Genomic DNA, 18,750 nt, shown 5'->3' on the forward strand with positions numbered 1-18,750 from the left:
TTGAACAAACTCAATATTAATCAGAATTCCGTGTTTAGGTGGTTTCTATCCATTATCCGATTAAAAAGGAAAATTCTGGGTTGACTTCCCCTTTAAAAAGCATTGAAAACAAAGCCACTGTGACACAGGGAATTATGCCCCCCCCCCCCCCCCCCCCACCCACCTTAATGTACTTTGGTATCCAGTGTAGATTCCAACCTTAACCCTGAGAAACTATTTGAGTATAGTTCTGCATAGAAAATAAAACTCACTCAAATCACCAGTTTGTCCTCTTGGTGCTCCATCTGCGTACCGCTTTTCTATTGTGCAAAATCGCATGCCAAGGTTATTTCATTATTGTATGACTGCACTCAGCTTCCCGTCAATACATCAATCAATACATTGTGCAAATGAGCTTTTGAATTGTCCCCCTCTGCTGACTAAAAGCAGTATAACAGACACAAAACTCAGACGAAAATAGAGCTAAAGATAAAGCAACCTTACCAAAAATATTTGCAGTGGGTTAATAAGCTAAACAAATCTTTCTTTGGATGATTGATCACCACATCATCCACGCCATTTTGTGTATTGTACTGTAGTCACACCCTGCATCTTGGAAGCCCGTTTGGCAAGATCTTTTTTTTCTTTCTTCCTTTTTTCACAAGGGTAGGGAATAATTACGGTAAGGTAATTAGGTTATACAAAAAGGAGAAGGAAGCACACAGAGCTGAATTTGGACTATGTAGACTGACTGGTTTAAAATTGGCTTCTACAGCAGAGTCAAAGGAACCTCTTGTAACAGGAGATTTTCAAGTAACATTGTACAACTCCAGAAAAACTTTTGAGGTGCCAGTTGATCTAAAAACATTCACTTCTACCACCTCAGTGGGTAAAGTCAAGTGCATGAGGAGGCAGGGCTTGAGGGACTTTACTCCAGCAGGGATTCCTCTTCATCGGGATCCACTTGAAGTCTCTGGAAGGCTTGGGGAGCAGATCCCCGAAACCAGCGGGCACTTAGCTTGAACAGAACTGGGGGGGGGGGGGGTGCATGTCATTTCACTTCCTGTGCTTTGCAAAGTATGTAAATGAAGCTTTGTGAACCATTTGCAATATTTCCACTGTATTTTTAAACCACGTGCACCATTGAGAGGAGTAAAAAAATAAAGATAAAATGCAAGTGGTTTCACGAAGCTTTCCCATCACTACCCATACCTACCAGGTAACGTCGCCAGCACGATTAAGATGCCAAAGGCCAGACCGATGATCACCAGCATATCTTGGTTGCATTCAGCTGCGAGCATACAACGAGCCTGAGCCAGGGTACCGTTGTTGGGCTGCGGGGGCACAGCTAGCAGGTGGCACATGAGCGGGTAAATGTCCACGCTCTGCAAACTCTTCAGGCGGTAGCCACTGCGGAAGCTGGGCCCCCAAGCCGCCATGAAGGGGTGCATGCTGGGTAGGGAGTTGTCGTAGCCGTGGTCGCCCACTGAGGGAAGGAAGAAAGAGGTCAAGCTTCGCCGAGTCTAGTTTCTCCTGTCGCAATTGGAATCATGCCGTACGTCTCGGCAGTTTGTTCCCTCGCCGTATTATAGTCCATCCCTCGTCAGCGATCAATAGGATGGGCTGGATGCGATTGTTGTTACGGTAGTGCAAACTATCTGGGATGGCCTTCTTTAAATAGGCGGTCATGTTGGCGTGGCACTTCTCAAGCAGGGCAAAGACAGCCTCGGGCTCTAGAACAACGAGAACAGGAAACGCTCATGCCAGCAACAAGTGGGAATTCTTTGCTTGGCGTCGTCAAAGTAGCCAATTGGCGACTTACTGTCGTTTGGGATGAGGGCCGCGACAGGCGTGAGGTCCACCAGCGTGTAGTTGTCGGGGTGCAAGCAATCATCCAATCGGATGAGGCGATCGGCCGAGCACTGAGCCATGCCGTGGTCACTGGTCAACATGATGTTAACGCGACCCCACAGTCCCGTCCGGTTTAGTTCGGACATCAGCAGGCCGATGTCGTCATCAACCTGGGAGAAGCACAATGTGAGGCCATGTGAGAAATATTGACGCATCCATTCCATTATTAAATATTCAAAAAAATAATAATTTTTCTAACTCATTTAAACCCAAAAACATGCAAACACATTTTTTAATATTTTGTCCTTCGCTCCCCAAATTATTTTTTTTTTATGCTAGAGCATACAGAAGGCTTTGATACTGACATGAGGAGGTGGCTTAAAGCAATAGTAGTTATTCAAAAAACGGCCAGTAGGTGGCAACAGAGTACAAGAGCAGCATGGGCCATGTTGCAACAAGCTCTTTTTGTCAGTGTTTTCACCAGGAATATGCATAATGATTCGAATACTAATTGCTGCAAAACTGAAATGGATAGAAATATACTTTTTTCCTGATGAAAGAAGAGACTCTAATCGTTCTTAGGTAGTTTCCATGTTTTTATAGCAATAGAACACAATATTCTGTGGGCCTTGCTAAATCAGTCAAAATCCAGTAAAAAAAAAAAAAAAAAAAGCCGAGAGCGAAGGAGGTTACTTCAGTGAAAATGCCTGGGAGTGAATGAGTTGTCAGGGAAAAAAAGAGACCAAAGGTAGATGAAAAAGTTTTAAAAATAGCTAAATGTCCAAAAAGTGGCCGTAAAATGTCCAAAAAGGACAACGGTGGAAAATTACCATAAAATGTCCATGAAATTGCCCAAAAATTTCAGATAATTGCTTTTTTTTTTAAGTTAGAAAATAAAACGTTCAAAAAGTAACCATAAAATGTCGAAAAACAAAACGAAATCCTCAAAATTACCATAAAATGTACACCAAAAGGCAGAAAATAATGTTTTTTTTTGTTATAAAACATGAAGAGAGGCAGACAATTACCATAATACTGTATTTCCATAAAATTGCCTAAACCGTCAGAAATTTAGAAAAGTCTTAAAATGTATGAAAAAAAAAATCCAGAAATGGAAGACTAAAAGGTACAAGAAAATGAATCCCAAATGATTGGATGCTGCATATTTCCTGTTATGTTGCAGCTCTAATGAGCTCTCAGTACATTAGACTCACAATAACGCACGGTTTCGTTCATCACAATGTTCAAATGTTTTGCAGTTCGAGACAATTTGGTTATAACATGGCTTTTTGACAGCAAAGGTTGCTGACCACTGATCTATACTGTTAGCTAAAAGACAGACGAGTCCCTCAATCAAATTCCCACGATGAAGTGAGCAAATTAAGAAAGGCTCTTACTTCCTTCAGTACTTTCCCAATGGCCGAAGTATTTTCAGGTCCAAATAGGTGTCCTGATTGGTCTGGCTCTTCCCAATAGATCGCTGCAAACATCACTCCTTCCTCCTGGAATGAGACACGTCCTACACATCAAGTGAAACTTCCGTGCCACTTTCCTTGCAGCGTGTGGCAAGTTACCTCCTCACTTCCCAACAACCAGTTTGTCACATTGCCCAAACGCTCCCGGAAGGTCACGTCGGGGCTGTAATGGAGGAAGTGTGTGGGCGTTTGGTTGTGGATAGCCACGTCAGAGCCAGGCCACATGGCAACCCCCGTCTTGTAGCCTGCCTGATGCGCGGCCAGCCAGATGGGCGTGGCCTCGTTCCACCACATTGGGTCGCTGCTGTCGTTCACGTGGAAATGCTTGTGGCTGTCGGGGTCGTACATCGAGCTGGCCAGGATACCGTGAGACTCTGCATACAGTCCCGTCACCTGGGAGGGCGTTGGGGGCAGCACAACAATTACTCATGAACGCTCAAGGCAAAAGCATGTAAATGCAGCGAGTCAAGGTGATATGGCGCGAACCGGGGGTCACAGACCTTTTTGGGGCGACTAATTAGTGCAAAGTTGACTACACACCTCTGAAATAAAAAAAAAAATGCTTAAGCTTATTTATTATTATATTTCCTTGGGAATGCTTGATACCAGTATTTTTTTTTTCCAGACAGTACCAGAATGGCGAGTATTCACTTTTTGAGTACTCACCGACACAGTGTACCGATACTTGGAGTACCTAATCATTTATAGAACACAAGGACAAAAAAATTTGAGCAAAAACTTTTTGTTCTGGCACAGATGATATTGTCGCAGTCTGGCGCCTATTGCCGAAGAGAATTTGCTCAATGTCTGATTTATTTATTTGTTTTATCGTATTGGCCCGATAAACATACCTGGTATCGGTACTTATTCTCCCATCCCTGTCATTAATAGTAATAAAATATGAAGAAATTGCTTATGATATAATGATTTCTCACAGCACTTTATTTCTATAAATGTCAGCCAATTAGGAATGCACCGAAATGAAAATGTTTGGCCGAAACCGAAAATGAAAAATGCTTGGATGAAAACCGAAACGCAGAAAAAAATAATGCCAATTTTTACTATAATTGCATTTAATTAAAATTACAATATTATTATAAAATATTTATTTAGCACTGGCATTTTAACCAAGCACAATATAAATTGAAATGTGCCCACACTGCAGACATTTTGGCTAATGGTACATTAAACACCAAACAAGCGCATTTGCACCTTTATAGTCAATGCGTGCGGCAGGACAAGGTGCGGCACACTTAAAATTGGCACATTTACATATTTACCAACGTTTAAAAATAAATAATTAGATTTGTTTGCACCAGCTAATCGGCTTCGGGAACGGACTGCAAAGTCACACACAGCGTCCCGTACGGGTCTGCCGCCACCCGGAGATAGCGGTAAGTGTTTAAAACTGTTGATAGCAATAGTGCTAGCATTAGCTAAAGTATTTAGCACGGCCATCGGGATGCCGGTAAAAAAAAAAATATATATATATTTTTTAAAAAACAACAACAAAGTGAACCGTTCGAGGGGCTCTTATATAAAAGAAAGAAAAAAAAAGAAGGCTCTGCGGGAGAGAGAGTGGCTCGGTATTGTTTGTTTAGGGGTTTAATGATCCCCAAATATGGAGAAAGAAGGAATGCTGAACTTGGGCCCAGTTAGACAAAGGCATGAGCAGCCACTGTGGTATGACTGCTACACGACATGTTGGGCACAACAAATGCTATCCTTGTGCATTAGATAAGAATGAACTCCTCCACTCTAACAGCCAAGTATGATTATTTCCCACAATAGGAAGTTGTAATCACAGCACCGTTCACAGCACATTAGTCGTTTTTCTCTGATTATGTTTTTATGATTGTCAGAAGCCGAAATCAAAATTACATTTCCATTAATTGCTCAAGCCTAATTTATGCACCGAAAGCAGCAATCAAGACCCTGCAAAATGTAGTTGATGTACGTTATTAACAAGACAGTGATATAACTTTCTTAATTAATTCACCTCGCATTTGTTTACAGTTTTGGGTTGTTATCACAGGGATGACTCAAAGATTTGATGTAATATTAGCATTTTGCCGTCTCAATTGTGCTCCGGTGGTCGCAATGGCCTCTACTTTCTTCTTCATCTCTCGTCTAGGTTTTCCTTTCACATAATTCTCAAACTGATACACCACATAAACTGACATGACTACGGTTAAAGCCCGTATTGGACTGAGGTGCGAACGTTTGCAAAGGTAACAAATGTTACGTTCTCCTCAGGGTTTGTTCAAGGTCGCAAACGTTGGCCAAACGTTCTACAGACATCTGCCTGTGCTTTTCTTGTTACAAGGAAATTTTGAACATTTTCCAAAGAACAAGAGAAGACAAGAGAAAACATTAAAACTGTTGGTGAACGTCTGACGAATGTCTGCAGAACGTTTGACGAACGTTTGCGACACTGAACGAACCCTGGTGGGAGCAAGTATCAGGGTTCGAATTGGTTTTGCTCCATTTATTTATTTTTGCAGGTTAATCCCAGGGAACTGAAGCATTGGTTTTATTAACGGGTTTTCTTTTTTCGAGAATCAAAAATTTGGGTGTCTTAAATTCACATTGTGTAGAAGCAAACTTTATTTTCTTGTCTAGAAGTAAAGCTAAATTTATTTATTTTTTTAAAGCTCTACTTTAATGTAATTTTATCAAATAAAATTATCTTAAATATATGAATTGATTTGCTGTAAACTGAGATACAAAGAACCAAAAACCCTTAACTATTTTCAATTGAACTTGTAATACTTATGCTAACACCAAAACACAACAAAACATTAATTAAAATATGTAAAACAAAAAGGGGGTTGACGAGACAGCATCCAGATAACTTTTGTATAGTTAAGACTGGCCAAAAATTCTAGTTTCTTCTGTTGTAAAAAATCTGCCCTGCTTTGGAGAAAAATGATTCTGTCAGGAGGGACTGACATTGCTACAATGCACAGTCTCCATCCAACATCAAGCAGCAACAGACCAGAACAAACCTTCAGTATTGGTGCTTCAACACTGTAACAGACTTTATGGTTTTATTGGCCGCACCTGGCAGATAATTTTTTCTAAACATAGAACAAATGAAACGCTGCGTGCTTTAGGGCTTAATTTTAGATCATGGTTACCACTAGGTTATACCAACAAGAAGCACAGCATCCACTTCCCTAGTTACGCTGATGATACTGATCTTACCGTAGCAGCAATAATAATCTATTTATAAATGGGCTTTCAAGGGATAGAAGAGGTTCTTTCCCTCACAAACTCTCTGTGGATGTGTTGATGATGTTAATTAATAAATGTTACGAAATAGGTATATGGAATCACTTGGACACATTTTCAGAAATGGGTGTAGAAATCTGGGTGAGCAGGCACTCAAAAGTGAGTATAAAAACAAAAAGTCAATTTTCCATAATATTGTTCCTGCACTTGCAATCTGTACACTTCAGACCCTTTTAATGTGTTTTAGGGTTCTTCATAGTTTTGTGCCACCTTCAATATGAGAGCCAATATTTTTACCCTGTCAGCCTTTTGCGGTCTCCTAGTTCTGGCCTTTTAATAGTTCTTAGAATGAGAACCAAAACCTGCGAGGTGGCAGCTGCCTGTTAATATATATAACCCATGTCTGTGAGGACCTGTGAGGGCTGCTCACAATGTTCATATTTTTAAACGCGAGGTAAACATTTTTGTAGATTAGCTTTTAATGAATTTGTAATTTGAATGTATACATGTTTTGCCTTTGATGAACTTATACAAATTACTGTATTTATTGATTCGCTCAAATCCAATGTTTGTTGTATTCGTTTAGTCTTCTTGTATTATTTTCAAACAATCATGACACTTTCTTTTGTTATATGGTAAGATCAGCTCACCAGGCTGTAATGGTTGGGAAAGGTCTTCGTGATGAACACGTTGGTGAGCTGCTCCACTAGGACTCCTTGGCTGTACAGGAGCTTCAGGTTGGGCATAGGATAAATCCGTAGATAGTCAGCTCGGAAGCCATCAAAAGATATAAGCAGCAACGGCGGAGGACGCTGCTGGCATGCAGTGTTTCCAGTAACCAGAGCCCAAAGACCATGCAGGAAGCCCATCTGTAGAAATATTCTTGTTGGGAACATGCTGAAAACAGAAAGAACATGCTGTTGATAACGGAGTTCCCTTGCTACGGCTGCAATGTAAAGTAAAGCACAAAAACAAATATTTTTTCTTTCTTTATATAGCAAAGGACAAGTTCCCAAGAAAATGTGATTTGGTGTAATCTTTCAATAAAAACATGATATTAAATTTGAGTAAATTGTATTAAAAGAACAAATAGCGAAGGCGTGACTTGACTGACTTCCTTGACTGCAGGATCTCATCCAACTTGACTGAAATAACCAGTTTTAGCTACATCTAATAGTATTCTTCCCATACAACATTCGGGCTACTTCATTTAAACAAACAGCACTTCATTTAATTACAAATGAACGCATCCATGCCCAAAAGGCTGAAAGGCTGAAAGGAGAAAGCACCAAGGCAGGCAGCCTTTAGTTGGAGCATGTCATTCAAACAACCCCACTATCGTTATTAGCGATGACTCGTTTGCATTTGACTCAATTTGCTGACGCAAATTTTCCTTTTACCTTGCAAACGCGATAAAGCAGTCCTCCGCAAAGACGCTCTTAAAGTCTGGTTTTGATGTTTTTGTCTTGTATCATCCAACTATGACCGACGGGTTTCCTGAAATGACACAAGCGAAGAGTCACGGCAACTGTTTCCGGTAACACCTTTCAGAATATATAGCTAGCGTTTGTTTGTTTTTTAATGGGTTTTTGTTTTTTCCAACTAGACTCACAAGTTCAGATAAGACGAAGGTCGTTGACAATCAAGACTAGACCATACATTATTACATTATTGGAATGCAACTTAAACCAAAATGGGCAAAACCAAACGACTTTTCAAGGCACTTGCGCCGTTCTTGAGCCATAGACATAGAGAGAGAGAGCACCTAGTGCAGTTTTGGTTGTACGTTGACATCGTCGCCATATTGGACGTGGAAGTGATCGGTGAAGATACCTCTTTCATTTGCTTATGGGGTAGATGCCACGGACTATTCACTAACACTGGATTTCAAGAATATTAAGTTTGGAATTGTAACACAAGACAGAACAAAGGAAATGATGATCAATACATTGATAATCATTGCAAAACAATTTATTCACAAATGTAGATTTATTAAATGTCTACCTTTGTTTTTTATTTTTTTGTAAGGAAATTGAAGGGTTTGGAAGGACATTGAGGAGGGTGAAGACAAAGCAAGCCTTGTCGGTATTTAATAACTTTAAAAGTTTACTGCCCGATAAGACCTTTTGGTTTTTGGTTTTGTTTTGTTTCTTTTTCTTGTGTCTTGTTTGACAGCACCGTTTATGTGCTCAGTTTGAATTGGATGTTGAAGTGTGAATTAATAAAGAAAGCTAAACCCCAAAAAATTTGCGACTTTAAAAAATGATAATAACAAAATAATTAATCGGCTGCTTGTTGACGCAAATTTGGTGCAGTGACGAAAACTATATGAAATACTTAATATTGTAGACGTTACGCTTTTTATCCCACTTGATATCAACTCAACTTTACAAGTAAATACAATTAATATTAATAAACTAAGTGAATGCCTCTCATTCAATGACATATTTCTGGAACAGGCAACAAAAAACGCTCACTTCATTTCATGATTACAAATTTTCATTCTATTAAAAATGTAAATACGCTTTTATTTTGATATTTAAAAAATTCCCTAGAGAGAGAAAAACAGAAAGATGCCACAGTCTTCCGGCTTCCGGGTTTTACACGTCAGCGCCGTTTCCGGACACTACTGGCCGCGTTCCAACACTCGCACCCCCACTCCTGCGCCCCCCAACCGCGCGCTCCCACTTATCGGCAGGAGGGCGTCTCGGCTATCTCAAAGGCTTCGGACACTGAGACAGACACTATACACTCGCAGCCTCGCACCCGTCATCAGGAACGCGCAACCGAGGGGCAGAAAAGCAGAAGCGCAAGTACTGGGACGCGGCTCACACGTCGTAAACCGGAAACGGAAACAAAGTTGATGGGTAGTGTTAGAGTAGACAATATTAAGTATTGTACTCTTTGCGTGTTCAATTAACTGAATGGTGAGATTCTGTTGAAGAAGTTCCTTTGCAAAGGTTGGTATTACCAGAAGCTTCTGGTCGCACATTTGAAGTCACCCAAGCAGTGCTCCGTTCAAATGTGATGCTTTCTTTCTAGCCCACATCGTTATTTATTCACAAAAAGGGTTCAGAAAAAGGTCAGCCCACAACACACCTGGTTACAACTAAATGAATACAAGAAAATCCCTCTCTCCTCCCTTCTGCAAGTTCAACAAATTCCCATAGCTATAAATCAGATTAGAGAAAAACAATCAGACATCGGCCCGTCTCCTTCGGAAGAGACAGATACCAGACCCATACACTCCCTTATTTTCTCAGGAGTGTGAGACACATAAAAATGCTATTCATTTAGCCATACTGAGTTAACTAAATCTAAAACGGCTAAAATATAATTTAAAGCTAAAAAACAATGTTAATAACTCATCATTCCCTCATTTGAGCTCTTGAGAGCTCAACACATTAAAACATTTTTTTTTTCAATAGTTGTGTGATAAAAATAATTATCCTTAAAACATCCCTTTAGCAGAAGAGGAGGTAGTTTAGCAATCATATGACATTAAAAAACAATTTGATACATTTAAAAGATTTTTAGTGGAATAAGCATAGCATATGTGAGGCTTAACATAAAATGTTGTTCATTAAAAAGTGTCGCAATGTATCGGCAGACAAATATGTGTTCTTTGAAGCCATCTTGTGATGAAGTTCTTTGAAGGTCTTTTTTTTTAATGAAAAGAGTGTCGCAATAGTTCGTCTCTTCTTTAAGAATTTGGGGTAGACTACCCAAATTCTTCGATTTGTCACCTGGGATTATTCTGCCCAAAATGTGACTGATCAAAGGAATGATTGCCCAAGAAAAGGCACTTGCTCTTGATCCGTTGACTGATGTCCTCAAACGGTGTCGAAACGGCCGCTCCAGAACGATCACTGGGTCAGCTGACGTGGCTCCAGGTCGGAGGTGATAAGATTGATGATCCAGTTGTGGAATTTCGTCTCTCCTTTCAACCTGAGAGCATCAGTTGATGAGATGGCCGAGCCTGGCACGTCTCCGGAAGCCTTGTAGACCAGATGTGGAATTTTCTCTGTGCAGAGAACTGCACAAGATTTCCTCACCAACCCCCTGGGGCCGTTCTCCTGAGTGCAGAAACTTTTCATTTTTAGTTTCTCATAAACTCACATAAATTTTATTTGGAGGAAAAAACCCTGATAGTTTTGTTAGTTGGGATTAGTAAATGTTATTTGGTTAAGATCCATAGGTCCTGTGCTGTTGGAACAAAAAAAAAAAATCTATTTTTGTGACATTAAAATAGAGCCCAGCCTTTGATTGAGTTGAATGACATTCGCTCATTCAAATAGGTTTTGTTCAATAATAGGTAATTTTTTACCATGACTAAATTTGTTCTAAATTTGCATAACTGTGCCTTTCATATCTCTTATTCTCTTCCCAGAATCCCATGACCGGCCGAATCCTGGCATGCTGGGAAAAACTCACATATATTCATATTATCTATACTCTTTTGCAAACACTGGGCTCCAAACATTACATTTTTCACATGTGATTCTGAGATAAAAGATATAATATAATGCAATTACCTTCATTCGGCAAATATGCATTATTGTCCTTGCTTGCTTCAGACTTACTTTGCGATCGATTTCCTCTGGTAGATTTCTTCATATTCAAACTGTGGATTATCACTTTCAAACTCATCCTGTCAATTGGAGTGTAGGCCGATACCCCACAACCTTTTTAATTTCGTTTTTAAGTTTGATTTTAATTTTCTAACTCGTCTACATTGGTTAAATTCTTAAACATAAACTCCCTCATTTGACAAAGATCCACTGATTTTTTCAAACACGTCAAGATAAAGGGAGGACAAAATAGAGACCTCATGACTCAAAAGACGTCATAAATAACTCAACCCTCTAAATCAGGCTATGAGATAAACAAAAGAGCTACAAAACACTATAAAACTGAACATAAGCAGATACAACTTAAGACACTAATATATGATGACTTTGGGGCCATAAAAATAGAGGTAACCATATTACTCTAATTCTCCTAGAGTCCCGAAAATTATTTAAACTGCCAATCAACCTCACCTCTTTTACAGATTAGTGGGGCTGAGGATAAAATCACACAAAATTTACAAATATCTACCATTTCCTAGATTTAATCAAACTAAAAATTATCTTCAAACTTCTAATCTTTTACATATTAGCGGGGCTCATAAAAAACACAGCACACAAAATATTTCTGGGATTTATAAATCACAGTGCTGTTAAAAAAAAATCTAATTTAGCCATCAAACTCTTAGTTAGTCTTTTACTCGTTACTACTCATTCTATTCTATTATTTATTTTATACTATAGCTGCAGCTGGACGAAGTCCAAAAAAGTTCCTCACGGGGAAAATAAAAATATATCATATCATATCATATTAATAAAATTCCCATTGTACCAATTCAGAAACTGATTCTCCCAAAAATATAGGCAAAAATTTAGTAGGCTATAGATTGAAATAAATTTTCTCAATCCCTCATTTCAAATTTACATATGTCGTTTTCAATTTCCTGAAATATCTTGCTATAGATCACAGTTCCCCACTCAACACATTAAAAATGCCTTGCATATCACTATGTAGCATATCCCTGAACAAGTATTCCCATTCCGACCACCAACTTTCTTTGTCCAGACCCCCAGCAAAAGGCAGGACGGCAGCTGTTGTCAATGTTCAGTCCTGGCCAGCATGGCGGCTTTTGTGGCAGCAATGTTCAGAGCAGGCATTTAGATTTCCTCCGGATGCAAAACAGCCATAGGGGAGAAGTCACTAGAATGAGGCGTATACACAGTCACTGGGCATTGAGGAATTTGAACATCATGTTTTTCTTAGGCACAGGACGAGAAGACTGTTGCTCTGCGGCTTTTGACCTTTGATCTCTGCCACATCCATTCAGACGCTGTCTGCAATGTGGATCCGATGACACACAGTCTTTCTGAGAGCTCACCTGATCAAAAAATGCACACTCGTTGATACAATGCTTTAAAAATGCCAGACTGAGGATATGGGATCATAGCAAGACAGTTCACTCCCTGCTTTCTCAAAAATGTTTCGTAAAAAACACAGCCTCTTTATTCATTTCTTTTTTCTTTTTTTTTTCAATACCCCTTCAAATAGCTACTAGCCATACAACGTATCAGCAGCTGGGGCGCATCCCGTTCGCAATTTGTAATCAGTGAAGGCCATCAAACCCTCATCTGCCTTGGAACTCAAACATCAGTTTCTGAAATGACACACTCAGAGAAAAAACAAATATTAAAAATCATTATCAACATGTCAATTTCAAAAACATTCATAACTCCTTATTCAACTATCTTACTTCCAGCCACAGCTATACAGATGTAGGCATAATTATATCAAACAAAATGCCATTATTTTATCATTACTCTTTATTCATTTGTCCCGAAAAGGGAAAGTTAACAAATTAACCATCGTCATCAATCATTAAAATATAAAGACTATTAGCTCAGTCACTAAAAAAATAAATAAAAAAAAAATAAATAAAAATAAAAATAAAAATAAAACACTAATTTAATATTCTTTTTTCAAAAACTCAACAATATCTTTCAAATATTATTACTTATTTTATATTGTTTATCATTCCTCTCTTACCATTTTGACAAAAAAAAAGAGTCCCATTACGAGGACACATTATGCTCACAGCGCACAGCCCAGCCCCCACCTTTTTTTATTGTAACCTAGAAACGGGGGGGGGGGGGGATCTTAACATTATAAATCGCAAAACCTATTTTATCATATTCCCATTAATAAAACAAACGCCACTATCACAACAATATCATCTCACACAAAACAACACCAGACTTAGTTAAAATATTGAAGAAAAACAAACAAAATCCCCATATGCACATTTCTCACACACAAACCCCCACCTTTTTTTTAGAAGCTAGGTCACACACTCAAATGCATACGCACACACTCTTCAGTCATTATAAAATAATAAACGGTGTTATTCCTTCAATTCGTTGTCTACAAATCTTATAGCATTTAAACCGCAGCTTCGTACGGTAATTTCAATAAACGGGTTAACTTCAAACAAACCACCCGTAAACAGCTCCAAAAATACTGGAGTCATTTTAGCATCAAATTCAGCCTTTTTTCATTACCAACAAAGAAAATACAAAAGTCTGACATACCATTTTGTCCAGCGAAAGCTTTGTATACAATCGATCCATAGTTCGTTTTTTCATTGTTCATCGACGCTTTTATTTTTCGCTGAACCGGAAGCGCATTCAGGACAAACCATTCTGTATCCGGGTCGAAATCGCCTCCATTTTGTTTGTAGTTTTTGATGTATACATTCGGTTTTAATACAGTGACGTCTCACTTTTAGTATTAATAGTTCAATATGTTAACACATATGGCCACACACAGACAGACATAAGAATTACGTGACCTCTCGTTTATACACAGCGGTTACCCAATCCCGCTGAGCTAAACTGTTCTCCATATTTTGCAAAATTTCTGCAAGGCGCTCATTTTCTTAAGAAATTGTCACGCACTAACGAACTCAACCGTGGAACAAAAGGAATTCAAACGGGAATCCTGACCTCAAAACTACATATTGTAGAAGCGCCAACAAAATAAAATAAATCACGTAATCTCTCGATTGCAAATACAGTGATACAAAATCCAATCATCGCTGTAATCAACCTGGACCCCTTTCTGTTCAATTTCAAACAGGCGTTTTTTCAAAAAACATATTACGTGTAAATAGGACTTTTTCAATAAGAGCCATGAACAAATATGATACTCGTCCCCAAATCGGCCAAAACTGCTTAAAAAGCAGAGCGCATACCATAATCTTCAATATATATTATGGTCTAAGGATTCTTCATAGCGTTGACGAAAAACAAAACAAATCAAAAAATTAACCGCTATTTCTTCCTGTACAAAAAAAGCTTCATCACTTCGAGTCTGCATCACGTCACCTTCAAATGCACCACTCCACGACGTGTTTAGTTCAAGATCGTCGGAATTATCAACTCTCTAACGACATCAAACTTTAACTTGTTCACACAGATCTCTTTTAAAATTTAGATAATTTGGAAGACGAAAAAAACAGCTGCAGCGGACCAGACAGACACAACCTCTTCTACGTGGATAACAGTCTCCACTTACCGTACTTTATTTATTTAGGCCTAGAAGTTCCGCCCGTCCTTGAACGCCGCAGCTTGTTCCACGTCAGAATAACACCATCCGTTTGGTTCAACGGAGGAGACCATTCGTTATAATTCAGCGTCGGCGGTCACCATTTGTTAGAGTAGACAATATTAAGTATTGTACTCTTTGCGTGTTCAATTAACTGAATGGTGAGATTCTGTTGAAGAAGTTCCTTTGCAAAGGTTGGTATTACCAGAAGCTTCTGGTCGCACATTTGAAGTCACCCAAGCAGTGCTCCGTTCAAATGTGATGCTTTCTTTCTAGCCCACATCGTTATTTATTCACAAAAAGGGTTCAGAAAAAGGTCAGCCCACAACACACCTGGTTACAACTAAATGAATACAAGAAAATCCCTCTCTCCTCCCTTCTGCAAGTTCAACAAATTCCCATAGCTATAAATCAGATTAGAGAAAAACAATCACACATCGGCCCGTCTCCTTCGGAAGAGACAGATACCAGACCTATACACTCCCTTATTTTCTCAGGAGTGTGAGACACATAAAAATGCTATTCATTTAGCCATACTGAGTTAACTAAATCTAAAACGACTAAAATATAATTTAAAGCTAAAAAACAATGTTAATAACTCATCAGTAGAAACCCGGAAGTCGGAAGTCCCGCCTCCTCCGTGGCATATTGACCTTTTGCACGTGACGTCACCGATCTAATGGGCTCGCCCCCTTTGGGACGCTGGACGGCAAAAGAACCACTTGCCTGTATTGTATCTCGTACAGCAAAGCTACTAATGAAGACAAAACGAGAAGAAGGAGGAGAAGAAGAAGAAAATCTTCAGCACCTCCACCCACGTGAAGTGGTCTCTGGCGGGGGGAAAAAAGCCTGGGACCACTGGCCTACAATACTCAAATTGTTGTTAGTTGTTTAGCTAACGTTGTACACATTATTGTGTACCTTCCAGAAAATCAAAACAAATTGATAACCCATTGACTGCCAATAATAGCAGTTAAACTGTTATAAATCATCGAAGAGCAAAATCATCCATCAAAATCTGCATTAAATCTAAACGCTTGTGCTATTTTTTCAAAAAACCCATGTCACATCTACATGAGTTCAATATTTATCATCACAGCATTGCACCATGCATTTGTAGCTGTAAACAACACATGAAAACATAAGGTAATATGTTTTTGGTGCTTATATAGAACACAAGGGGAAAAAAACATTTAGAACATTAGATTAAAAATAACATGCTTTGTTTCCTTTGTTTCCGCAAATGTATTTGTGCATCTCTCCAATAAAAGACGATTGGATACATATCTCGATATGTATAAGTGTGACACAATTCAAGGACTGTTTTTGCTGTTGTTGTTTTTGTTTTTATAGTGGAACAATTCAATTTGGTTCAATTCAGTGGGATTACAGTTTGGCTCGATATAGTACGGCTGACTTTGAAAGGGTTTGATAGAATGCGTTTGTCAGTGGACTACTTTTTTACTTGTACTTGAGTGATTTCTTTGACAACTATACTTTTTACTTTTACTTGAGTAATAATAAAAGTAACACTAGTCATACTTGAGTACAATTTTGGGCTACTCTACCCACCTCTGGGCATTTTACAGTAATCATATTTAGTTCTCACTATACCTTTGCTTATATGGTCCTTTGTCCACTAAAAACAATGAAACAAGCATGTTTATTATTAAACACAAACTTTCAGTCACGACGGTGTTGCCGTCTACTGTATGTGTATGTACTGTAAATGCTGTCTATGATAATACTGTTCAGCGGGCGCCATTCAACGGATGGCTGCACGGCAGTGCTACGTGAATTTATCCAAATATATGGGGCAAATTAATGCTGTCTGTAGGGCATTCATAATAATTAGGCCCCCCATGCATTTCATGTATCCCCTTTAAGCCTGGGCTCACGGCGACGGGTCTGCTGTGCCTCTTCCTGTACAGCGCCCGCGCGCACGCCCAGAAAACGTGTTATCACCCCCGACCGGCTGCTGCCGTCTGGGCCAGCCCCAAACAGAAGACTGATGAGTACCGGTAATGACGATGCCCAATACATCCGCGGCATTACATTCAATTGCTTGTAGCCTACACTTAATTATTGCCAGACCAGACCTTTGAAATTGGATTCACGGTGATATATATACATATCTATTTTTTTTTTTTTATCATGAGATGAAAGTCAACAGTGCACGTTAACGCCGATGGCCCAACTCTAATATAAATACATACAAGAAAAATAAAAAGCTGGAATGAGCCAATTTTTTCTCCGCAAAGTCTAGCAAAATATGGTACTCCTGAATCTTAAACGAAAATGATCTGCCATTGGAAAAACTCTTTAAAGATGCCAGAAAGGGCGCATTCACAAAAACATTTATTAGACAGAAATACACTACGTTCAGTTTATGTTTGGCCAAAATATTAACAGGTTCATGAACTCTTGTTTATTGAACTAGTTCGGATAAAAGTCTGTATATGGTTTCTGTAACCAATTACGTAATTTGAGGGGGAGCTGGCTACTTGATGTTGCACTTCCCGTCTCAGATGTTTTAAATTTGCTAAACATAAACAAGAGGACTTCAGACATTTTACACCTTGCCTTAAATACATGTATAAATTAGATGATTAATGATGTTTACAGGAGGAAACGTGTATATATATATTTTTAAAGAATTATAACTGTAATTCAACAAAATATGACTCAAATCTAATATTGGGGTCGAGGAACTGAGCGATAAAAGAAAAGGGGGTCTTCAAAGTAGTTTATCAAGTTGTCTGCTCGTAAGGAGTAAGATGGCCGCCCTGTCACTTCAACGGCTTGCACAGGCGTATATGGGCTATCGGCTATCCAGTAGCATATACAGATCAGTGAGACGAACACAGAAGTGACAATGCCGGGTGGTTCAAGTACAACATCACGCAAAATATTTTGCTGTAAAAGCATAAGCAAGCTAAGCAGGTTGCGCAAAACAACTACGACACGGCTATCCGCCATTGTTGTTGACAGGCTGGCGGTTCGCACGCAGTCATGTGGAAATTACGTCTTCACTGGATGAGTATGCCGCATATGGTGTCCACATTGGAACGAATATTTCTATCTGTTTCCAAACTGTGGGGAAAACAGCTGGGTTTCAACATGGCACTGGTTGATCTCTCATACTCTGCTGCCACATGCTGGCCGTTTTTTGTAATGACTACCATTGCTTCAACCGTTCTCTACAGTTCAGAGGTTGCATCAAAGCCTTCTGTATGCTCTAGCATAAAAAAAACACATTAAAAAATGTATAAATACGTCTTTGGGATATCGGTAATATTTAAAATATAACATATTTAGATGTTTTTAGGAGCAAATGAGTTAATAGCAGAGTAGAATTAATCGCGTTTGTCATTATATTAGGCTACTTGTATTTAGAACGCTTTGCCTGACACAATCTGTCAAAGTTGCTGGACCGACATTACTTGTAAGGTCAGCCTACTTAGGTTAGTTGTTAACTGTGTAGCACTTAGTTTAGGCAAACGAAATTATTTTTTCAATCTGTTGTAGCCAATTCACACGTGTGCTGCATTTGTGTGTGGTATGTATGTGTGAGTAATTGGTGAGGCGCTTGGGTTGCTAGGGTTACCTGCGCAGCTGTCAACGTAAAGTGATCAACCAGTCATCATGGAAAAGGAAGACACAGGTGTGCACAGTCAGGCTTTTTGAGGAAGAAAGCCACATAGTTTTGTGTGTGCGTGTATGTGACTGTCTGAATGAGTGTTGAGCATTTTTGGTCTTTTTTTTTGGTATGAGCTTTGTTTTAGTCATTTGACACCCGCCCTTTTGTTGGTGTTTGTTAAAGCTTTTTTCAACTGACAAATTAAACTGTTAAAACACACCTTCATGGTGGACCTTGTTTTTTGCACCGCACAAGCCGTTGGAAATGTCTTCCAAACCCTAAGCGGCATTTTGGCAGTGGATTGTCGCTACACTAATCAAAGCGCTTAAGTCGCTGGATATTACACAATCGAGTGTAAATTGATTTATTGAACACCAAGACAGATCTGCTTAAATTGCTTGA

At 39.1% G+C, this 18,750-nt stretch overlaps 1 protein-coding gene across 2 annotated transcripts; it reads right to left on the reverse strand.

Moving 5' to 3' along the window:
• Nucleotides 1-168: 168 nt before the first annotated feature.
• enpp4 (ectonucleotide pyrophosphatase/phosphodiesterase 4) lies at nt 169-8,061 on the reverse strand. 2 transcript variants are annotated; one of them, XM_086068867.1, is made up of 8 exons: nt 7,940-8,061; nt 7,190-7,436; nt 3,405-3,698; nt 3,228-3,332; nt 1,802-2,000; nt 1,539-1,712; nt 1,196-1,465; nt 169-1,008 (listed from the first exon to the last, which is right to left on the reverse strand). In XM_086068867.1, exons 2-8 carry the CDS (start codon nt 7,433-7,435, stop codon nt 908-910), a joined length of 1,389 nt encoding a protein of 462 aa, XP_085924993.1. In that variant the 5' UTR covers nt 7,436; nt 7,940-8,061; the 3' UTR covers nt 169-907. The 2 variants fall into 2 exon arrangements, with proteins under 2 accessions (XP_085924993.1, XP_085924994.1); XM_086068868.1 differs by lacking the exon at nt 7,940-8,061 and adding an exon at nt 7,654-7,861.
• Between the last annotated feature and the right edge of the window lie 10,689 nt (nt 8,062-18,750).

This window comes from Leptonotus elevatus, chromosome 2 (assembly GCF_054856555.1).
Source record: "Leptonotus elevatus isolate MCC_2025b chromosome 2, RoL_Lele_1.0, whole genome shotgun sequence".
Taxonomy (NCBI): Eukaryota; Metazoa; Chordata; class Actinopteri; order Syngnathiformes; family Syngnathidae; genus Leptonotus; species Leptonotus elevatus.

Coding starts and splice junctions, on each gene's coding strand:
- enpp4 (XM_086068867.1), bottom strand. CDS start 7,435: ATGTTCCCAACAAGAATATTTCTACAGATGGGCTTCCTGCATGGTCTT. Junction 3,699..7,189: donor TTCCCAACCATTACAGCCTG/GTGAGCTGATCT, acceptor ACGCCCTCCCAG/GTGACGGGACTGTATGCAGA. Junction 2,001..3,227: donor TTGGGAAAGTACTGAAGGAA/GTAAGAGCCTTT, acceptor TGCTTCTCCCAG/GTTGATGACGACATCGGCCT.